The sequence below is a fragment of the Salvia splendens genome, chromosome 7 (assembly GCF_004379255.2).
Source record: "Salvia splendens isolate huo1 chromosome 7, SspV2, whole genome shotgun sequence".
NCBI classification, from domain to species: Eukaryota; Viridiplantae; Streptophyta; class Magnoliopsida; order Lamiales; family Lamiaceae; genus Salvia; species Salvia splendens.
In genome coordinates this window covers 402,702-422,731 of record NC_056038.1, presented here as the reverse complement: position 1 = coordinate 422,731, position 20,030 = coordinate 402,702, and the positions used below count along the sequence as shown (strand labels likewise).

Sequence of the window (20,030 nt, the reverse complement as noted above, 5' to 3'; positions counted from 1 at the left end):
CAAATAAGAATACGAATCAATTAGCAAAGGATAGAGAAAGTGGTATAGTACTCGTACTAATTAAAGACCATGTAGTAAAGCAAAGTAAAAGAATGATAAATTGCTTGAAATTTTGCTAAGTTTGATTAATTTATGGCCAATTCCATAATTTTAAAAATGACAAACTACATAGTAGTAAAATATTTGAACATGCTGAATTTATTGAGGTGGCATGTATTAAATTCGTTTAAGTTGTGAACATTTTGTCCAATTTTCTGTTTGCAATATCATAGTTACATAATTCTACTCAAATTCAAAAATTATGGGGCTATTGAAAAAATATTTAAATTATAATATAATGGATTATTTTATAAAATTCTGAAATTAATCAATAATTGACTAGAAATTGATTAACTTAGTAAGTTCACGCCAATTTACAATAAACAAAATCAATATTAATGTTGATTACACTAAAGTAGAGTTAATTAGCTTAGTTTATTCTATTTATCCATAGAATTTGTAAAACTAATAAGATATAGTAGGATTTTTTTTATCTTTTATATACCAGAATTAAAGTCAAGATAAGACAAAAAAAATGTTAAGACTTAAGATAAGAGTGATAGACTATGCTGACCAAACGCAAAATTCCCATTTTATTTTATTTTTCCCGCACTATCGCTCCTCAAAAACTAGCATGAACAATCGGAGCTGGATAGAGGCTAATCCGATGGCAAATGACTCGATTTCGGAGAGCGAGAGGCTACAGATCGAGCAGATTATGGAACTCGAATTCGAGGAATTGGAAGTCGAAGAAGTGGAGGATGACGATTCGTCCGACGATGAGTAGTCAGTATTCGATCTATTTCTGTTACGCGAGATTTTTTTTTCTTCATTTTTACTGTTTTTTTTACCGTCGATTTCGTTTCTGGTTGCTTTGCCGTTCGGTTTGGGTGAAATTTGGATGAGAGCTGATTTTTTTGCTCTCTTATTTTGCGCGTTTCTGACGAAGGTTGGAATTGGCGGTGCTGGACTTAGGGTTTTTTAAGCCGATAAACTTTTAATTGTCTGTATGTGTTGTTAATGCATTTACATGCAGCTATGTGAGTGGTCGGAAATAGATGTAATTATGGAGAAGTCGTGTTGCTTGTTGTTGCATGTGTGTATAATCTGTGTGTTTAATGCTTTGGATCTGGAAATTAGCAAGTTGAAAGTTGAAACTTTGAATAATTAGGATTGATATGGCAGTTCTTTAAGTCTAAGCTAATTGGAGAGAATTTTTCAGTTCACGTCGTAGCTGCAGTTTAATAAGCACTTGAGTAATGCTTCGATTTTCTGTTGTTGTAGATGTTGGTATTCTGCAATTGGTAAACAAACGAATTGCAGAACTAATGGTTTATAGTGTGACAATTGATGCTCAACTAACCAATCATCTTTCTTCCCATTGGCCTTTTGTAGTCGTCGTGTTTCTGCAGGAGCTTCTGCATCTACTGAATATACATATGATACCTCCTTAGTTACTTTGCATTCCTATCTTGGTGGTAGGCCACTTTTTGCTCTATTCCTTTTCAATTTTTTCATACAGTGTTATTGAGAAACAAAAAGTGAGATGCTCTATCTCTGACTCACTAACTAATCATTTCATATCAGTCGTTGAAGACACTCACAGTAGGATGGCATTTTTGGATGGTGGTGCTGTGCTGACCCTTCCCCTGTATTATCTTGAAGGTACTTTATCCAATGTAAAGTGAAGTATTGTTACTAGTCACCTGTTTTTTAGTTATCTGCTTTATGAAATATTCAGATGTCAATTTTCTGGTTAAATTGTTCACTTGGATATTATGTACATAACCTTCACTGGCAGATGCTAGCTCACTCTCAATGCTAAAGTTTTCATTTTTTTTTATCAGAAACTGTGTAGTGTGTCTATTTTGTGCATATTAAGGACTTGCTTACATCTCAAAGGGGAGCACATACTTTTTTTGGGTGTATCAACTGTCAAGCCAATATAACTACTTATACACACCTTTATATATTTGACTTCTGAGTTATATTGTTTTACCTCTCTTTACAGGTGTTGTTTTATTTCCTGAGGCAATACTACCCCTTAGAGTAGTCATTCCTAATTTTATAGCTGGTGTTGAGAGAGTAATGGGACAAGCTGATGCTCGTTATACAATTGGTGTGGTACGTGCAATTTATTTCCTCCTGTTGCGTACACAAGTGTTTCATGGACAAAATTTAGTCTTATTATCCTTATGTCGGGTTTGCCTTTAGGTTCGTGTGTACAAGGATCCCAACAGTGGCAGGGTAAAGCTTTCAGCAATTGGCACTACTGCAGAGGTACGGAGTGCAACCCTTTGTTTATTCTTCTATTTGATTGTGATTTCTGAATGATTGATACATATATTCCTATGTGGTCATTTATATCTCATGATGAATACTGCTCCATGTTTGTAATATATTAGTTGGTATTTTTATTAGAAGATACCATATGCAATAAACTAAATAAGATCGAGACTTTAAATTAATAACTAGTTATAATGTACAATGTACATATACTAGTATACATATCACATATGTGGGAAACTCTAGTGAGATTAATAGCTGTTACCTGTTAGTCCATCCATCTACGAGATCTGTAGAACCAAATGTGGGTGATCTCTGGAAGGCCGCCACTAACTAGGCTGATCACAACCTTTTATCTGTCCCTTAAATGTTCAATTAAATTTGTATGATACTAAGGTATTGTTGATATTTTGCTCACATGTTTTACTGTTTAAATTATCATCTCAAAAATAAATGTTTCTTATTGGTCCTATAACATACTTGTAATGTCAAGCGTAGGATGAAAAAACTTATGTTTTAAGGATATTTTGGTGGGCTCAGTGGACCCGTATAGCAACTTGGTGGATTCCATTGTTCCTTTGTACTGCTACAGGCTCTCACCCCCATGGGTCTGGGGCATTGCAATAGTTTACACTAGCTCAATGCTGGCCACTGTGGTAGTGGAGTCCATTGTGCCTTCGTATTGCTACAGGCTTTCACCCCCGTGGGTCTAAGGCATTGCACTATTTAACTCATGTCCAATGTGGGCAAGCTGTGGTGTGAGTAAAAGTTGAGGTCAAGCCCACACCTATAGCTGGCCATAGTTTACATTTCTCAAGTTGATTGTGATCTAGTCTATGCATTGTGCTGAGCAGCTGACACAACACAGAATATCAATTTCTTTTATCTGTTTATAAACGTAGACACGTAGTAGAGACCTTCAGCTATAGTTTTTTCTTGATTGTATTTTGTGAATAATTCTCAGTGTCTTAATAATAGATTCGGCAATATAAGAAACTGGAAGATGGCTCTATAAATATTGTTGCCCGAGGACAGCAGCGCTTTCGCCTGAAGCGTCGTTGGGTTGATGTAGAAGGATCGGTAGGTACTATAAGAAATTAAATCATGCTTGTATGTTTGTCTTCTTGCTGTTAGCTTCCTATTATGCTTCTGTTTCTGAACAGCTTTGTGGAGAGGTTCATATCATCCAGGAAGATGTGCCATTAAGAACACCTCGGGAAGCTGTTGGTAAACTGGCTCCATTAAGAAATTCTCAGGCAAATAGTGTGCCATCTACTCGTCACAGCTGTGAGGAAGGAAATGATTCTGATGTAATGTTAGAGGGAAGTTTTGAAAGTGAACTTTCAGCAACAGAAAGAAGGCTGCATCATTATGCTCTTGTATCTTCTAATAGCTCTGAGGTATATGACGAATCCATAAGCAGCGACGATGAAAGATCTGAGCGATTTTATGAATGCCAATCAGAAAGGTCTCCCTTAGATAACCATACAAGACCAGTGCGGTTAGGACTCAACAAGGAGAATGATGATGGCAATCCTGGAGTTAGGAAGATGCCATTTTCATACATGCAACATTCTAAAAAGGCAGGATGGGGAAAGAACTCCGTAGCTTCATTTCGTGATGTTTCAAGAGCCTTCTGGCCCAGTTGGGTCTATAGCATGTATGACTCCTATGTACTTGCTAGGAAGGCAGCAGGTAAAGTGGTATCTTTTTCTACTCAGTGAATCTTAATACATTTACTATGCATAGGCAATAGTAGCAGGAGGCGGGAGTAATATTTTGTTTTAATATCAAAATCTATAGTGGTGACCTATGCTTGGGGCATGTTTGTTTGCTTTTTCTCTCGGGTAGAATACAAGATTGTATCTTTACCAATTTGATTTGGATGATATTGACACTAAATTTGGTTTGATGTTTTTGGACTTAAATATTTGCAGACCGCTGGAAACAGGTTGTTAAATCCCCAAACTTGGACAGCCTTGTGATGAAACCAGATCTTCTTTCATTTCATATTGCTAGTAGAATTCCAATATCTGATATAGCAAGGCAAGAACTCCTGGAGATTGATGGAACAACTTATAGATTGCGGAAAGAGATTGAGTTGCTGGAAAGTTTCGATAAAATGCGTTGTAAAACTTGTCAGGTAATTTTGGAAAGTATCTCTTGATAGATGTTTTCATATATGTGAATTAGAGATCCTTGTACAGACAAAATGACTTTTTTTGTATGTGTAGACCCTTATTGCAAAGAGAAGTAACATGTTAGTGATGTCTAGTGATGGCCCACTTGGTGCTTTTGCTAATCCGAATGGCTACGTGCACGAAGTGATAACTCTCACCAGGACAGATGGAATAGCAGTCACAGGGCCTCCAGTAAAAGAATATAGCTGGTTTCCAGGGTAAAATTCCATTTACTTTTAGCAGTTCAGATACTACATGATTTGAGGATGGTGTACTAAGTATTTCTTTTTGTTGCAAAAACCATTTGTTTTCATCACTTATTTAAGTTACTCAATGCAGGCTGAAAACATATTGCCACCTGAACAATACCCAATTTTTTCACTTTGGATCTCAGTATTTGTTGAGACTTTTGCTGAAGTGCTGATATTTCTCAATTTTCATCTAGAACACAATAGTATTTTAACTTTACATCAAAACATTCAATTATATATCAAGTTCTTACCCGTTTTAGTCTCTTAAGACCTCTTTAAGTGTAAACCATGAAAATTTTGTGCATTTGTTGAGACATGATCTGTTTTTGGTGCTTGAGATCTTATCTGTCCTGTGGCTGCAGTTACGCGTGGTCAGTTGCTGAATGTATAATGTGTGGATCGCAAATGGGTTGGTACTTCTCCGCTACAAAGAAGAAAATGAGGCCTCAGGCATTCTGGGGGCTGAGGAGCTCACAAGTGGTGGACGAGAAGCTCTAGAACAAGCCGTGTCAAATGCACAAATTAGGTATTTCCTGGTGAGGTATAGATCCTATGGAACTCTTGCTTTTCTCGGCAAATCTTTCCTGCAGATAACTTTGTGTCGTATAATGGTTCACAGAAAAAAAGTGTTTGGACAACTTTGGATGATGGTGTAGATGGAACGTATAGATTGTGATATAGGAGTAGTATACTTTTACATATGTATAATGAATAATATAGTATTTATAAAACCGTAATAATATTTTTAGTTATATAATTTCATTTAATTATATTATGTCTTGATTTGGTGCTTACATATATTTTTGAGGCTCAAACGTTCAAATATACTCCCATAAATATTGAGCTTTCTTCCTAGTACAAATATTTGGATTATATTTTTAATGTACCATTGGAAAAATGATGCTTTTTTTGCATGATTTTTTTAACTAAACCCGAAGTTAGATCATGCTATTAAGACGGAGTGCTTTTAAAATACATCGATGAAGAAATGAAGTGTTTGTAAAAATAAAAACAATTCACTTTAATTTACTTAACACAACTTTTTTTAAATCGTTTGTCCGAAAGAAATGCATCTACTGCCGTGTAACGGATAGATGAAGTAGTTGAGTAGAATAGAGGAAGTAGACGAGTAGAAGTAATTCATCTCGTCACACACAATAAAATAATTTCACTAATTAATACAGTGTGCGTGCGCGACAGCTCATGCAAGTTCATTGATTGGTTAATCACTAGCTTTAATATACTACATGATACTATATATATAGTCCATTATTGATTTGACACTTGACTTATAGTAATACTGTAATAGTATAGTATTTTATTTTAGTGATAAGCCGTTAACATGTGCATAAAACGACATAGTTAAATGGTTAACAGAACATTATTAATTATGTGCATCAGCATCTTCGCATATTCTGTTTTATCTCATCAATATATTGACGACAAAAACGATATAAATTATATTCTACGTATTAGTGAATAAACAAGATAATTATTACAGTTGAATTATATTTTCGACATATGTTCTAGTACTTTTTTTTAAAAAAATTATTATAGTTGAACAAAGCACTAGGAAGCTAGAATAAAGTTTTCCTATTACAGCCAAGACTACGGTTATTTTGTTATAGGCGTTATAATGCTTTTTTAATAATTAAATACAACAAAAAATGAATTTTCTTAAAAGTTGAAAAAAACGATTATTTTGATCTCGGCATACGCAAATAAAGAATATATGATTATACGCAAAACATATTTAGAAATGTAAGAAAATCGTAACATTGCAATCATTTTTATTTTGCTTTGTTCTGTGTTACAATCATATTCCATAAAGTGGAATGTCACCGTTTTGAGTTATAACTAAAAATACATCTTCGCAATTTGCAAACAATCATTTCTCTTTTTCACCTCAATTTAAATATATGATGTGCATAATAATCAATATATTACTTGAATACTTTAATTGTCCAATTAAGTTCAAACACGAAACCAATTTCATACGAATCATAATAAGATTCGATAAGTACTTTAATACCTTTAAATTAAATAATGTTGATTTAATCATCTATTAAAATTCAAATCAAACTCAACTCTTCATTTTTTTAACAAATCTAGAATAATTATATTTTCATGTACACTATTTAATTTGATCCATTTTCTTAAGACGTCTCACTATATTTTATTCTCTCAGTTTTTTATATTTTTATATTAAATTCACAAAATAAGGGTACATAAAACTTTATTTTGAAAAAAAAATATTTAGTAGAATATGACAGAAAACAACTACCTTCACAAAAATAGAAAAAACAAAAAACAACCTGAAATCTACCTAAATATTTATTTCCCTGTATCGCAAATATAAAAAATACGTCACCGTTATTATAAACCAATGATAAAATGTTTGTAAGTTCCAAATTTCAACGGAATCAGAGCTGACGAGAATCTTCCATGCTCCACGCCACACCACACAATTCAACTTCGCATAACAAGTGGTACCTCACGCTTCGCTCATCGTACACGAGCTCAAACCATCAACTGTGCGGAAAGCGCAGCTCAATCAAGCGTGCGAAGTGGCTCCACCTGTTTATTAATCAGTTTTTCTGGAAGAATTTGACAATTAAGCTCCTGATGTCAAGGGAATAATATTCAATTTTTGAAATTCCACTTTCGATCACCTTTAATCGGATAATTCCGCTTGTGAAAATTCTGATGTAATGTTATTTATACACCGTTTTTCGTCGATTCGTTTTTTGGTGATCGGGTGAATTCTCGCTAGATTATGGGCTCGCAGAGTAATTTTCAGATGAAGGAGGTTCCAGGAGAGTTCGGATACGTTCTCCAAGATGTGCCTCATTTCTCCGATTACATTTCCGATCTTCAGGTGATTTGCTTTTATGATTTGAGAGTTTTACTGTGTGTTGTGCGCGCATCAGCGAGTTGATTCGCGACGTTCGCTTTTTTTGTGTGATCGTGATTTGTTTGATCAATTGTAGTGTGGGAGGGAGATTGTATGAATCTGGATACATGAGGTGTTTTGCTTGAATGATGTTTAGATGCACAAAGTATACATTTTTTAAATATGTGTGCATCTAAGATTAAGAAACATAGAGTTATGTGGTTTAGCTTCAGTTTGCATGTGTATTTTGCATTACAATGTGAAAGATGATACAAGATATTGATTGCTGGGATAATAAAGAAATGTGAATCCTAACTGATTCTTTTCCTTGGTACAAGTCTATCTTATTTATCAGGTAAATATGAAATAATTGTTCTAGTACATGTGCCGCTCAAATGCGCTGGTTTTTTTTTTATCAAACTATTCTTTTATAGCTGCTGAACTTGATTAGTATTTAATTCCACAGTCAAGGCTTTATCTGGATTTTTTATGTTCGTTTAATAATTCTCATGAACATAGCATACTTGAGGTGAGAAGTTTCCCCTGATTGGGAAGAGAAAAGAGAAAAAAATGTATATAGAAGTTGTACTACTATTTTACTGCCATGGTTTTGTTTATGCAGTCTCTTTTAGGAAATGTCGAAGATGGTAGGAGTCCTAAGTGTCGATAATTCCAATATTGTTTTGTACCTTTTGCTTTAAATTAGTTTTAGTTCCTTTTCTTTTAATTATTTACTTTTGTGCACAAACATGTGTTGCAGACTTATCCAAATCCCCTGCGCTCCAATCCCGCATACTCAGTGGTTAAGTGAGTTGAATTTTCTTCTTTGGACCTGGTTACTTTCTCGCAGCATTGTATTAAATGCTGATAGTTATTTTATAATTTGTGCTCTTACTTCTGATTCCAGGCAATACTTTGTTGACATGGATGACAGTGTCCCTGAAAAGGTATGATCTAGCCTGCAGCTTGGTTTTATGCAGCCAGGATCATAAATCAGGGAGTTGTATTTATTCTTTATGGTTTTCTTAAACTCTGGTTCTGTTTAATGAATATAAGGCTGAAATACAGCTGAAATGATAAGGCACCCACAGGCAACAATATTATACACAAGATTCGAAATTATTGTATCTTTTGTTACATGTTATCCAAGACTGGAGTATAAAAGCCTTAAAAGGCATCATAATTGAATTTTAGTTTCCCCTAACAATGCAAGATTCGAAATTATTGTATCTTTTGTAATATATAGATGTTCATCCTTTTTGACTTAAAGTACAATATCCTTCCACAAAAACTCAGAGAAATTCAATCTTATAATGCATTCATGTATGCTTGGTGTACGTTAACAGATTGTTGTTCACAAGGATACTCCAAGAGGGGTACATTTTCGGAGAGCTGGACCTCGTCAACAGGTAAATCAAACCTTTTGTTGTTCCTTTTTTTTCATTCCTTGAGGAATTTTGAATTTTAAGCTAAATATGGCATATTTTCACTGATGTCCACAGGTCTATTTTGAATCAGATGACGTACTTGCGTGTATTGTGACATGTGGTGGTCTATGTCCTGGACTAAACACGGTGATCAGAGAAATTGTGCACAGCCTTGATTATATGTATGGGGTCAGCAAAGTCCTAGGAATAGATGTAAGTTGGTCAATCATGAATTTAATAGCATCTTTACAATTATTTTTAGGTTTCACCACTTACATTTTAAATCATGAAACCTGGTCAAGACCTGTCGGCCTTCTTCTTTGTATCCCAGAAGAGTTTGTTTTAAATTGCCTGATCTATATCTTTATGTCTGGTTTCTGTTTTGAGATTCTGCACCTTTAACCTGTCAGACATACATGTTAATCGCTTTGGATCTTTAATCATCCAATTTATGCAATGCATCTTTCTTTCTTCATCAGACATGCTGGTTAAGAAAAGTACCAAAGTCGCATATTTTCGTCTTGGCAGTTTCTTTGTTGAGGTCAATTAATCGTTTTTACGAATCTGTAATCTGACAATGGTTGCATCTCTTTTCTTAGGGAGGCTACAGGGGTTTTTATTCGAAGAATACAATTAATTTGACACCAAAGCTTTGTAATGACATACATAAGCGTGGTGGGACAATCATTGGATCTTCTCGAGGTGGCCATGATACCACAAAGATTGTTGACAGCATTCAGGACCGTGGAATTAATCAGGCATGTGTTACCTTTTACTAAACAGTTGACACAGCAAGAGTCTAAGATTTCTTTTTATAAACTGCATTTTTTTAGCTTTGATGAACAGTATTACTGGCTCAGGTTTATATAATCGGAGGAGATGGCACTCTAAGAGGAGCAAATGTGATCTATGAGGTATTGTTACTAAGGAAAAAAACTTTTAACTTTTTTAGCCACTCTTCCATTCTCCCAGTGCATATGTTCTTGAGCTTAGCATATGTCTAATTTGTTCTGCAGGAAATCAGAAAGCGTGGTCTAAAAGTCGCTGTTGCTGGCATTCCCAAGACAATTGACAATGACATTCCGGTATCAGAATTCAGTCATCATACTTCCTATTAGATGAACTGTTTTTACTTTGTTCTTCTTATTGATTTTCTTAGTATCAAATTACATGGTTAACTGTGAGGAATTAAATCTGTTAGTATTTCACATGCACCTCCTAAAAGCAACTTAACCTTCGGGTCTGCATGGAGGACCAGTTGTCTTCCATGTTCAAAATGTGTTTCAACCAACTAGAAATTTCACTAGCAAAAAGAGATAACCTATTTCGTGTTGAATGGATCACCCATTCACTCCTCACTTTTTTATCACAGGGACACTGTTTCTACTTGGAATTTCCTATATTTTGTATGCAAACGATCATTATTTCTTTTCATTTCTAACTAAATCCCTTTGGCTTCTATTACCAGGTTATTGACAGGTCATTTGGTTTTGATACTGCTGTAGAAGAAGCTCAGCGTGCCATTAATGCTGCGCATGTTGAAGCAGATAGTGCGGAGAATGGAATTGGCATGGTTAAACTAATGGGTCGCTATAGTGGTAAGATGAGTCTATACAACTGAAAAATCAGAAACCTTATGATGTAAAGGGTTGCACTTACTAATAATAATCTAGAGAAGGCCTTTCACAATAATTCCAGATGCCATTTACTATGTAAAGCAACAAAGATGTTTATCGTATAAACATACAAAAGGCTAAGGTCCATTACAAACAGAAACAGGAGCCCCTAGCTAAGTTATTATTCTGTGAAATACTTTCTTTTATGGTGGCCCAATTTATACTTCCTTCTAAAATTTTCAGATTTATTCTGCAGGTTTTATAGCAATGCATGCTACTCTGGCGAGCCGAGATGTGGACTGCTGTTTGATTCCAGAGTCGCCTTTCTATCTTGAAGGAAAAGGGGGGCTTTTTGAATATATAGAGAAAAAGCTCAAAGAAAATGGGCATATGGTCATTGTTGTTGCTGAAGGAGCAGGACAGGAGCTTCTTCCTACCAAAAATGAAGAAGATGCTTCAGGAAACAAGCTACTTCAGGATGTCGGGTTGTGGATTGCTCAAAGAATAAAGGTACAGGTTACATTGATGCTAACTTTCAGTGACATCCTTAATTTCCGCGTCTCTTTCATTCTCTTTGAGAATTCACAGTACGAGAATCATGTTTTTCTTTGTCAAAAAAATCTGTTAAGCTATTTTTCTCTTTTGACAGGATCATTTTGCGAAGCAAACCAAAATGCCAATTACTCTAAAATATATAGGTCAGAATACGTGTATTGAATTCGTATTATCCTTTATTAGGATAGTGGCACTAAACTTGATAACATGCAGATCCAACTTACATGATCCGTGCCATTCCTAGCAATGCATCCGACAACGTTTACTGCACACTCCTTGCTCAAAGCGCGGTTCATGGGGCAATGGCAGGATATACAGGCTTCACAAGCGGGCTTGTTAATGGCCGTCATACATACATTCCCTTCAATGTAAGTGATTTTCAGTAAATAAATATGATGATTGATTATATTTCAAAACAGAGTTCAGATTTGTATGCCAGCTCTAACAAAACAATCTGGACTTGTATGTCCTGATCCATCATCTATACGAATGTGATGGAAAATGCCTGTTTTGTGCAGCGTATCATCGAAAAGCAAAACAAGGTCGTCATAACAGACAGGATGTGGGCAAGGCTTCTATCTTCCACTAATCAACCAAGCTTTCTGGGACCGAAATGCCCCAGTCTTATGAATGCAGGTAATACAGACTCCGGTATAAACGGAACAGAAAACACTTGATTCTCGACTACTTCCTGTTGACAGCCAACAAAAAAAATGATTTTGTTCCACATCTCAACGTATGAGTTATGTACTATAATATCGGATTGATCAGGTCAACTAGGAACATATGACAAGGTCACCGGTCTATTAGGATGCCTCAGCCTGAAGCCGTGAATAACAATGTGTTGAAGTTGTTTATTTATTGAACATTTGGGACTCAAAATACTTTGTACATTTATTGCTTCAGTAGTAATAAGTTGAGGTCCTTGAAGCTATATAGTTAAGGTCTTTTGTGTGTTACTTATCTTGTTTTATGCTGAATTAGCATTCGCATTAAGTGTATAGTTGTGGAATTAGCAGCTAATGATGGTTTATAATTGTTAGTGTGTGTGTGTGTGTGTGTGTGTCTGAGAGAGAGAGAGAGAGAGAGAGAGAGAGCAATGCAGCAGGCATCATGATGGAGGAAGCATATTATTTATTTTATCTGCACATTCACAAATCTGTAATGAGTAATCATTACAGATTCAAATATGTCTGTAGTAATCATTCTTCCATTTTTATTGTGGAAAATGTCTGTTTCAAATATAGCATATAACCCATAACATTGTTTTTCACAAATTCAACTATTTGAGAAGTTGTTATTGTGCATTGTAATGTATTCACATCAATGGAAGAAAGGTAACAAAAAATTGAACTCCCACAAAAGAATTGTAAATTATTGCCAATAATAAGAAGCATTGCATTCAATCAGATAATTGTTTAATGGCAGCTAATGCTGATTACTGCACCAACATATTCATATTGGAGAGAGAATGCATATTATATCACTCTCATCTACATTTAACACAATAGATATTGATATAATCTACAGTGAAATGATGTAATCAAGGCATAACATGTGTATAGCAGCAGCATCAATCAACCCCTGTAAACACCAGATGGATCAGCATTCTGCACAATCCATGGATGCTCTAGCAGTTTGTGCAAAGGCAGACGCTTCGAAGAATCCTTGACGAGCATCTGCAGATTTTATAAAGATCGATAGATATGAATTCGGTGAACTCAGACCCATTGCAGAAAGCTTGATATAGGGTAGGCATGTGTGGGCTAAGTTTTACCTGACTAATTAGATCTTTAGCAGCTGAAGAAACTATTGGCTTTGGAGGGAATTTTAAATCCACTTGGATAATCCTTCACAGAACAAAAAAACACAAGCTTTGCGGATTAAAATGTGAAATTCATTGATGAAATGGACTGTGCTAAGATCGTGGATTTTACCTTCTGTACGTGTCTGCGTGTTCTTTTGCTTCAAATGGGGGCAATCCATAGAGAAACTCGTAACACAGAATACCAAGACTCCATATATCTACACTCGCATCATGCTCCACACTCTCCACTGCGTTAAACGTTTGCCATTATTATTCAATAACCGATCTGGAAATACTTGGGAGGAAAAAGACTTGTTTTGCAGAGTGGCTTGATATTAGGTGTGCTCGAATTCATCTATTCGCCTACTTATCCAAATCTTGCATAAATATCAGATAGCTTACCCATCTCAGGTGGAAGATAGTCAAGAGTGCCGCACATGGTCCTCCTACGATTAAATGTGTGGACAGACCAGCCAAAATCTGCGATTTTGAGCTCACCCTGAAATTGGAAACACAAGTGTCAAAAGCGAAAGACTACAGCCTGGTTCTTTCAATCAACCAAACAGAGAGCGATAGTTACCTGAGCTCCGACCAAAAGGTTCTCAGGTTTGATGTCTCGGTGTATAACATGCTTCCCATGGCAATATATGAGTGCTCGGGCTAATGATGCAATATACTGTAACATGTAGGAAAAGTAAAATCAGAAACTATATTTATTCGAGACAAGTCATAAAAACATAAAGCTAAATGGTGCATTTATCTGATCTCAGTTCATAAAAGAGGGTAAGAAAACGAGAGGATCGATCACTCACTGTTGCAGCGCGTCTTTCACTAAAATATTTGCACTTCTGCAGCTCCTTGTAGAGCTCTCCCTTGGCAGCATATTCCAGAATCAAGTAAACTCGTTTCTGCAGTTAATGATCTCACACTTCAAGCCCAGCCAAGGGTTTAATTTTCCAAGGCATAGCAAACTATGGAAATGCTCTATACCTGATCGTAGAAGTAACCATATAGCCGTAGAATGTTGGGGTGTCGAAGATGACTCTGTATCTCCACTTCACGACGAAGCTGGTGCTCGACCTGAGACTCTTTAAGCTGGCTCTTAAACAAGACCTTCAGTGCGATAACATGGTTGCTCTGCTTCAAACAACATTGAAACATAATTGAGTTCTAAGCCCAAGTACGTAGTGAGTACATCAGAAGCAGCCAATTTATCTTTCCAATTTAGTTTATACTCTAAAAGCTATTGATCACAACACATCAAGGGCTGCATATCAAAGTGAAATAACTTGAATCTAGGTACTGATCAGAGTAAGCAAGATCTAAGCTCTACAAGTACAAAAGATTATTGATTTAAACAGCACTGACCCTCTTTTCTCTAGCAAGATATACATGCCCAAACTTCCCTCGGCCGAGAGGCTTTCCGATGTCAAAGTCGTTTAGGGTCCATTTCTTTCTCTCTGCTGCCGTGCTCTCTGAAGAATTCTGTAGAAAAGGGGAAATTTCTTTAACATATTCAAGCATATCGACAAAGCACCTCAAAGAAACTCGAACAATAAAAATCTACAGTGAGCTACGAAAACACAATGCAGACATGGTGAGCCACATGATCCCCCTTCCCCGATCATAGCAGCAAAGACAGAAAAAAAAAGATTCTACATCCCTAATTACAGAGGTTTTTCATCGGATTTTTCTATTATACATCTGAATTTCTTAGTAGTTGTTGACATTTACGAATTCAGAATTGCAATTTCCTTTCTTTCTATTAGAAAATATTGAAAAATCAAAACATGGATAATTTCATGTGCAATTGCATTTTAAAAAACAAATTCAATGAAAAAACACAAAAAAAACGTAAAGATGAATGACCAAAGCCTGTAGTGAGAAATTGATACAACACAATCACAACAGAAAGAGGAAAATGAATGATGGAATGATCCTGAGAGAATGTTCAATTACTGGACCAAAAATCATCCAACAACCCTAAATTAATTTCAAACTTTTACGAACAGAGGTTTTAATCGCCTACCTTGTGATCTTGTTGAGACTCTGCCGCGATCGCCATCTCCGGAAAACACACACACAGCTCACACAGTTGGCGTGAGAGAGAGAGAGAGACACGAATGCTGCAAAAATGATTTTCAAATTTGTAGAGAAATGAGAGAACCGTTTTTGGTTTTTATTGGGGTAATATAGCAACGGTCATATGTATACATGTGGCCTTGCCGCTGGAAACGCTTTTCAAATAATGCATTAAATAAATAACTTAATATTCAAAGAAGATCGTCCTACACCGGGCCCGGGCTCGGGCTCGGGCCTTTATTTATAGTTTTTCCAGTATTTTTCTCCTTTTCTTTATTAGACATGACACATAAATAATTAGTTGGAAATACTTTGAATTTATTATTTTGTTTGTTTGATTAAGGTTGTCAATAATACTTGCATTGTGTAATGATTTCATTTTAGATGCAGTTGAGTTTACTATCAAAAGATCCACTTTCGATTCAATATTTTGGATTTGCTTATGAGCTATGAATAACGATTTATTGAGAAATAGTATGAAGTTGGATTTGTTAGTAAGCGGAGTACTAAACAAACACAAATAATCACAATAAATAAAACTTATTAACATATAAATTATTTATCTTACTGTGTGTATCTAAGTCTAGAAGTGATGAATTTACGAATTCTATGATATCAAGTGATAGATTTCACTGCACTATTTTCAAATACAAACTAGAAAGAATAGCCATATACAAGTAATTAAGGAAAAAAATTTCAACATATTTATTTGGATATAATAATTGTATAGGTGCTACTCACACTTAGTTCGTATTCAATACTACTACTATTATTGTTTTTATAATCATAAGTTCATAACAGATACATTTATATATGTTGTATCGAAAATTAACACAATATATCAAGATAATTGTAACTCTCAAAAACCTCTTATTATATTTTTCAGATTAAAGAAGTAGAATAAAACCCAATCACTCATTTCAAAATTTCATTATGTAAAAGTTTTTCATATACAGTTTAATCAAAAAAAATTCTGCCAAAACATTTTAATTAGAAAGTGGTCAAAATGGGCCTATTTCATGGGTATAAAATGCACACATTTTTATTGGTCTCAAATTAAAGCCCACTACGTTTAGAGAGATAGAGAGAGAGAGAGTCATCATTTCTTATCGTCAAAATGGGTAGCAGAGCGATTATGCTCCTCCGAGCTAATCCGCAGTTGTTCAGCTTCAGGAGCAGCGCTTTTCCGAAAGCATTTCAATCGAAAAAGCGGTTTTATGCGGCGAAGTATAGCCTCGAGCCGCCGGATGTTCCGAGTTTGGCTGAGAAAGCTCGGATTTCTCTCACACCGAAACAAGTACTACTATTAGAATTTGCATTTCGGATTCTGTCTGTTTGCAATATGAATTCAGCTGCTGATTGTTTTATTTATCTGTTTACTTATTTTGATTTTGTATTTTGTATTTTGTAGGTCGAGGAATTTGCTCCCAAAATTCAGCAAGTGGTAGACTGGTACTCTCTTTCTCTCTCTCTGGAAAGGCAGTTTATATGTATTTTGCTCTGTATTTGTGCGTTTATGGCGAGTGGGAATGTGTGCTGAGCTAGTACGGAGGATGATGTATAGTTTTGTGTAGATAATGTGTATTGATGCATGCTTGTGTGTGTGTCGTTACAAATCTATTATAATGTGTAAATGTGATTGAGTGGAACTCATTATGCTTTTGTAGTCTTCTGAGTTTGCTAGCAATTTCGTTTCTCGCGATTTTCATGTTTTTCATCCTGGTATACTATTATTTGATGAGCGTATAATACCACTTATGTTGTACACTGGTATTACGTGTAACTACAATAGAATTATAGAAGATCCAAAGTTGTGGTGCTGCAACTTGACATATATGATGGTGTTTCTATAACTTTGCGATTGTGTTTGGTTTGGAAATGTTGTCGAGAAGGATGATTAATGGAGCCTCTTGTTTCAGGATAATGGAATCAAAATTAGAAAATTAGCTAAATATTCCTATTATGATTTTCGTTACCAACACGAATAGTCATAGGAGATCCAATAAGCTGTTGAAAGTCATCAAAAGAACAATAATCAGTTTCAGGACCTTGTAAATGTGTTCCAGGACCTTTCAAGCTTAGTGATTTCCTTTGTTTTGTTAGAATAAAAAGTGATGTAGTCGAGCGACTATTAATCTATTTCTTCCCTCTTTTTTTGTCTGATGTTTTCGTAATGCTAAAGCTATGGACTTTTATTGTAATACTATCATTTAGATTGTGTTTAGTTGGGAAGATTTGGCCAAATGAAGAATTCATGCGCATTCTTGTTTCAGGACTATTGACTTCCTCTCTAAGTTAAATAGCAATATTTGAAGCATTAGCATAATCACATCCTATTAGGTCTTATTTTACAACACAAGTAGTCGTAGGAGATCCAGTCAACTGCTTAACATCCTCTAGAAGCAAGTCTTTGTTCCATTTTCCTCCTTCCATATTACAGAGGATAAATCTCGTAACTATATGTTATAGTAACTCTTACAAGGTAGGTTTCCTATGTTCGTGCTTCCGGTATACAAGAAGATTTGTTGGAACAAACAGTGATAGTAATATAATAATAACAGTTACTACAATATATGATCTTCCCATGTTTTGTGATAAGATTTTTGCCATTGCTAATGCTGTGGATTCTTTGTTCACTTAGCTTCGTATGATTTGTACAAGCATTTCATTGTCTACTAAACAAGTATTGCAACGTGACATTGTAAAAATTGAAACAGGTTTGGGCAGCTTCAGGCTGTAGACCTTCAGAGCATCGAACCAGCCCTGAGAGCAGGTTACCGAAAACTTGCTTAACATTTTAACTATCTTTCTGCTCCTACATGATGTTTTATGAATACAGTAAATTGTTGTTACACTGCTCCTCTTCATGCTTTGCTAGCCTCGAAATTTTGTTTTCCTATTTCCAATTCATTTGCTTCTGTGGTATGTACAGATACCGAAGGTGACAATTTGCGCGATGATGTTCCTCAAGTATTTGATAATAGGTAACAAAATCCGTTCAGAAAATGGTAGAAATGTAATGTATATGAATAAAAAACTGAGTGTGGATGTGATGCAGGGATGCTATAATAGGTGCAGTGCCCAACTATGAAGATTCTTATATCAAAGTTCCAAAGGTCTTAAATAAGGAGGAATAATATAGTTGTGTTCCAACGTACTGACATTTTGATGGGGTATATTAATCTCTCTCTCTCTCTCTCTCTCTCTCTCCAAGTAATTTGCTTTTATGATTTGAGTGTTTTACTGTGTGTTGTGCGTTTATTTTTGTGTGATCGTGATTTGCTTGATCAAATGTAGTGTTGGAGGTAGATTGTATGAATTTGGATGCATGAGGTGTTTTGCTTTTATACGCACATCTTATCTCTTTTCATGTGCACCAATATAAATGGTAGTAGTACTATAAAAAAAATCGAAGCCCTTTACTTTATAAACTGACAATTTAATTATACTAAGCTATACAATTCCTTATGGCAGAATTGAAAAATACTAACATACATACAGTATATATTTATAAAAACGGAAGAGGCGAACAAGGCATTTTCCAGCTCAGGCCTAATGATAGTTAAGTTCTTCAAAGGTCCCTAGATCTGCCTCCTGGAAACATTGGAAGAAAAGTAATACCAAAAATATTACGAAAAGTTCGAAGAGAAAAAAGCCTACGCATAACATAAACGTAACAGAAACGATAACCATAATTTTTTTTAATGCTAGAATTTGGTCTGCATGTGTCCATATATACTAGTGTTGAATGGAAAAATCAATTAATTGGAAAATAAGAAATTAAGAGATGAAAATATGGCAAGAATAGTGAAGGAAATTAATTAAAGATTATGGAAAATCAAATCAAGGAAATACTTGTATAATTAGAATATATTTTCCATATATAGCTAGAAGTAGAGTGTATAAAAAAATGAGACATAAACTAGTATTTTCACTTTATTAATTAATTATAAAGTTTTAGGTTGAGGAATTGGATATTATCACCTTGAATTTGATCTCTAAACTCAGATAGTAGAACGTTTGACTAGTTCACAATTCGATAACAAATTGGCTTAACACTAGAAATAGACAAATAGTTATGGTCTTCAATCAGCAGAACATAATACGTAGTATAAGAAATTTCAATAAATGCTAGAACTATGTTAAGAAGTTCAAATATACGATCCTTGCAACTTGACCCTCTGTCACTTCTCAATTGTATCCAAACCTTGATAGCAGTTTAGTTGATTTGAAAAATAAAGTACTCTCCTGGCCCGGCCCGGCCCGGCCCAAGTCGACTCGTTTACAGCCCGGCATATATGGAAAAATTCAACATTGCTATATGAAGTTGAATCTTTCAGTAGTTTAGAACAAACTAAAAAGGATTGGTTATTATTTTCTTCAATCATTACGTGAAAACTGATATTGATAGCCTTGAAATTTTGTTTCCTATTTGTAATTCATCTGCTTCCGTGGTATGTACAGATACTGATGGTGACAATTTGCGCGATGATGTTCCTCAAGTATTCGATAATAGGTAACGAAATATGTTAGGAAAATGGTATAAATTTGATCTATATAGATCAAAAACTGACTCAGGATGTGATGCAGGGATGCTATAATAAGTGCAGTGCCCAACTATGAAGCTTCTTATATCAAAATTCCAAAGGTCATATATTTTACATAACTTAATCTAATTTAAATATAATCAAAATCAAAATCAAAATTTGAATAAAAGTGGATCCTAACTGATTCCTTTCCTTTCCTTGCCACAACACACACACACACACACACACACACAAGCGGTTTCAATATAATTCACATAAATTGGAAGAAAACTTGGAACTTCCAATCTACCCAAATTAGCTCGCTCTGAATAGGCATGATTCGTTTGCACTTCGAATTCACATTCATG

At 35.1% G+C, this 20,030-nt stretch overlaps 4 protein-coding genes across 5 annotated transcripts; 3 read left to right on the top strand and 1 right to left on the bottom strand.

The window, feature by feature from the left end:
* The first annotated feature begins 614 nt into the window (after positions 1–614).
* Positions 615–5,526, top strand: LOC121741773. The gene is made up of 10 exons (XM_042134662.1): positions 615–825; positions 1,435–1,517; positions 1,627–1,704; positions 2,051–2,163; positions 2,254–2,319; positions 3,304–3,405; positions 3,489–4,020; positions 4,263–4,468; positions 4,560–4,723; positions 5,119–5,526. The coding sequence occupies exons 1-10, from the start codon at positions 674–676 to the stop codon at positions 5,252–5,254; spliced, it is 1,632 nt and encodes a 543-aa protein (XP_041990596.1). The 5' UTR covers positions 615–673; the 3' UTR covers positions 5,255–5,526.
* A 1,642-nt stretch (positions 5,527–7,168) lies between these two features.
* On the top strand, positions 7,169–12,181 carry LOC121742266 (ATP-dependent 6-phosphofructokinase 6-like). Its single transcript, XM_042135358.1, has 14 exons — positions 7,169–7,634; positions 8,410–8,456; positions 8,557–8,596; positions 8,996–9,058; positions 9,152–9,289; positions 9,676–9,834; positions 9,937–9,990; positions 10,093–10,161; positions 10,545–10,674; positions 10,949–11,202; positions 11,342–11,390; positions 11,461–11,615; positions 11,766–11,883; positions 12,019–12,181. Exons 1-14 carry the CDS (start codon positions 7,533–7,535, stop codon positions 12,078–12,080), a joined length of 1,440 nt encoding a protein of 479 aa, XP_041991292.1. The 5' UTR covers positions 7,169–7,532; the 3' UTR covers positions 12,081–12,181.
* A 440-nt stretch (positions 12,182–12,621) lies between these two features.
* Positions 12,622–15,234, bottom strand: LOC121811383 (serine/threonine-protein kinase Aurora-1). Its single transcript, XM_042212233.1, has 9 exons — positions 15,084–15,234; positions 14,423–14,539; positions 14,045–14,191; positions 13,867–13,962; positions 13,635–13,730; positions 13,457–13,553; positions 13,185–13,302; positions 13,025–13,097; positions 12,622–12,926 (listed from the first exon to the last, which is right to left on the bottom strand). The coding sequence occupies exons 1-9, from the start codon at positions 15,117–15,119 to the stop codon at positions 12,825–12,827; spliced, it is 882 nt and encodes a 293-aa protein (XP_042068167.1). The 5' UTR covers positions 15,120–15,234; the 3' UTR covers positions 12,622–12,824.
* A 974-nt stretch (positions 15,235–16,208) lies between these two features.
* Positions 16,209–19,799, top strand: LOC121741063 (glutamyl-tRNA(Gln) amidotransferase subunit C, chloroplastic/mitochondrial-like). 2 transcript variants are annotated; one of them, XR_006037764.1, is made up of 7 exons: positions 16,209–16,433; positions 16,548–16,588; positions 17,854–17,909; positions 18,069–18,120; positions 18,195–18,309; positions 19,601–19,652; positions 19,727–19,799. XR_006037764.1 is itself a non-coding variant. In XM_042133758.1 (6 exons), the coding sequence occupies exons 1-5, from the start codon at positions 16,254–16,256 to the stop codon at positions 18,271–18,273; spliced, it is 408 nt and encodes a 135-aa protein (XP_041989692.1). In that variant the 5' UTR covers positions 16,209–16,253; the 3' UTR covers positions 18,274–18,309; positions 19,601–19,799. The 2 variants fall into 2 exon arrangements, 1 of the variants encoding a protein (XP_041989692.1); XM_042133758.1 differs by having other exon boundaries at positions 19,601–19,799.
* Positions 19,800–20,030: the final 231 nt, after the last annotated feature.

Excerpts from the sequence above, each read along its gene's own strand:
- LOC121741773 (XM_042134662.1), top strand. The coding sequence starts at position 674 with ATGAACAATCGGAGCTGGATAGAGGCTAATCCGATGGCAAATGACTCG. Across the intron at positions 826-1,434 it reads GATTCGTCCGACGATGAGTA|TCGTCGTGTTTCTGCAGGAG; the intron begins GTCAGTATTCGA and ends GGCCTTTTGTAG. Across the intron at positions 4,469-4,559 it reads TGCGTTGTAAAACTTGTCAG|ACCCTTATTGCAAAGAGAAG; the intron begins GTAATTTTGGAA and ends TTGTATGTGTAG.
- LOC121742266 (XM_042135358.1), top strand. The coding sequence starts at position 7,533 with ATGGGCTCGCAGAGTAATTTTCAGATGAAGGAGGTTCCAGGAGAGTTC. Across the intron at positions 9,991-10,092 it reads GAGCAAATGTGATCTATGAG|GAAATCAGAAAGCGTGGTCT; the intron begins GTATTGTTACTA and ends TTTGTTCTGCAG. Across the intron at positions 10,162-10,544 it reads CAATTGACAATGACATTCCG|GTTATTGACAGGTCATTTGG; the intron begins GTATCAGAATTC and ends TTCTATTACCAG.
- LOC121811383 (XM_042212233.1), bottom strand. The coding sequence starts at position 15,119 with ATGGCGATCGCGGCAGAGTCTCAACAAGATCACAAG. Across the intron at positions 13,098-13,184 it reads CACGCAGACACGTACAGAAG|GATTATCCAAGTGGATTTAA; the intron begins GTAAAATCCACG and ends TGTTCTGTGAAG. Across the intron at positions 12,927-13,024 it reads CTAAAGATCTAATTAGTCAG|ATGCTCGTCAAGGATTCTTC; the intron begins GTAAAACTTAGC and ends TAAAATCTGCAG.
- LOC121741063 (XM_042133758.1), top strand. The coding sequence starts at position 16,254 with ATGGGTAGCAGAGCGATTATGCTCCTCCGAGCTAATCCGCAGTTGTTC. Across the intron at positions 17,910-18,068 it reads CGAACCAGCCCTGAGAGCAG|ATACCGAAGGTGACAATTTG; the intron begins GTTACCGAAAAC and ends TGGTATGTACAG. Across the intron at positions 18,121-18,194 it reads CCTCAAGTATTTGATAATAG|GGATGCTATAATAGGTGCAG; the intron begins GTAACAAAATCC and ends GATGTGATGCAG.